We start from the raw sequence: 745 nt of genomic DNA on the forward strand, positions 1-745 counted from the left end.
CACACAGACACCGGGTTCGAACCCACAACCTTCGTGCTGCTCACATGATGCAGCTAACCTGAGGGACACTTCCGGTGCAACTTTCTTTATGAGGAGTTTCCAACAGAACTCATGTTAGCAGCACATTTAGCAGCTAAGCTAACAGCGCAGAAAGTTACACGAGTTTTTCTACAGATAAATTCATTAGTTACCAGAAAACTGCAGTAAACTAACATAATGAAAGACAGTGAAAAGAATAAAAACATACAAACCTAAAACATGCAGCTGATGAATGGAAAAAGCGTCCATGTCATGTTCCTGATCAGCTCTCATCCAGTCCTCCGACCTGTCTTCTTCCTCCACATCCAGGCGCTGTTTGAGCTGCTGTCTCCTCATCTCTGTTAGCTCATCAACATTTACCCACCTGATACAGATCAATACAACTGAGTTACACTCCTCCGACCACAAACAGCTCGGAGCTAGCTGATAGCTGAGCAGCCTGCGGTACGTCACTTCCGTTACCGGCTGGATTTCAAAATAAGAGCTTCAATAGTTTCTTCACTTGGGACCTGTCCAGGGTGTCCCCCTGCCTGCCCCTCATGAATGCTGGATGTGGGCACCAGTGACCTCCGTGATCATGAAAGGAAGAAACAGGTATAGATAATAGATGGGTGGATAGTTTATTCGTTCGATCATGTGCATTGATTACGCTGCTTGTGTTGTGTGCTCTTATTTTAGAGAAGTCTGAGTATGGAAGACCGAAACG

General features: G+C 45.5%; 1 protein-coding gene across 1 annotated transcript in view; it reads right to left on the reverse strand.

Annotated features, from left to right (window-relative positions):
- Nucleotides 1-383, reverse strand: part of LOC106511356 (glutamic acid-rich protein) — a gene marked incomplete at both ends in the record, with an annotated part of 16,116 nt that extends 15,733 nt beyond the window's left edge. The window contains 1 exon segment of the mRNA XM_014000113.1: nt 252-383. Within this exon segment, the coding sequence (XP_013855567.1) occupies nt 252-383 (132 nt within the window).
- Between the last annotated feature and the right edge of the window lie 362 nt (nt 384-745).

The sequence above is a fragment of the Austrofundulus limnaeus genome, unplaced genomic scaffold, assembly GCF_001266775.1.
Source record: "Austrofundulus limnaeus strain Quisiro unplaced genomic scaffold, Austrofundulus_limnaeus-1.0 Scaffold2712, whole genome shotgun sequence".
Classification (NCBI taxonomy): Eukaryota; Metazoa; Chordata; class Actinopteri; order Cyprinodontiformes; family Rivulidae; genus Austrofundulus; species Austrofundulus limnaeus.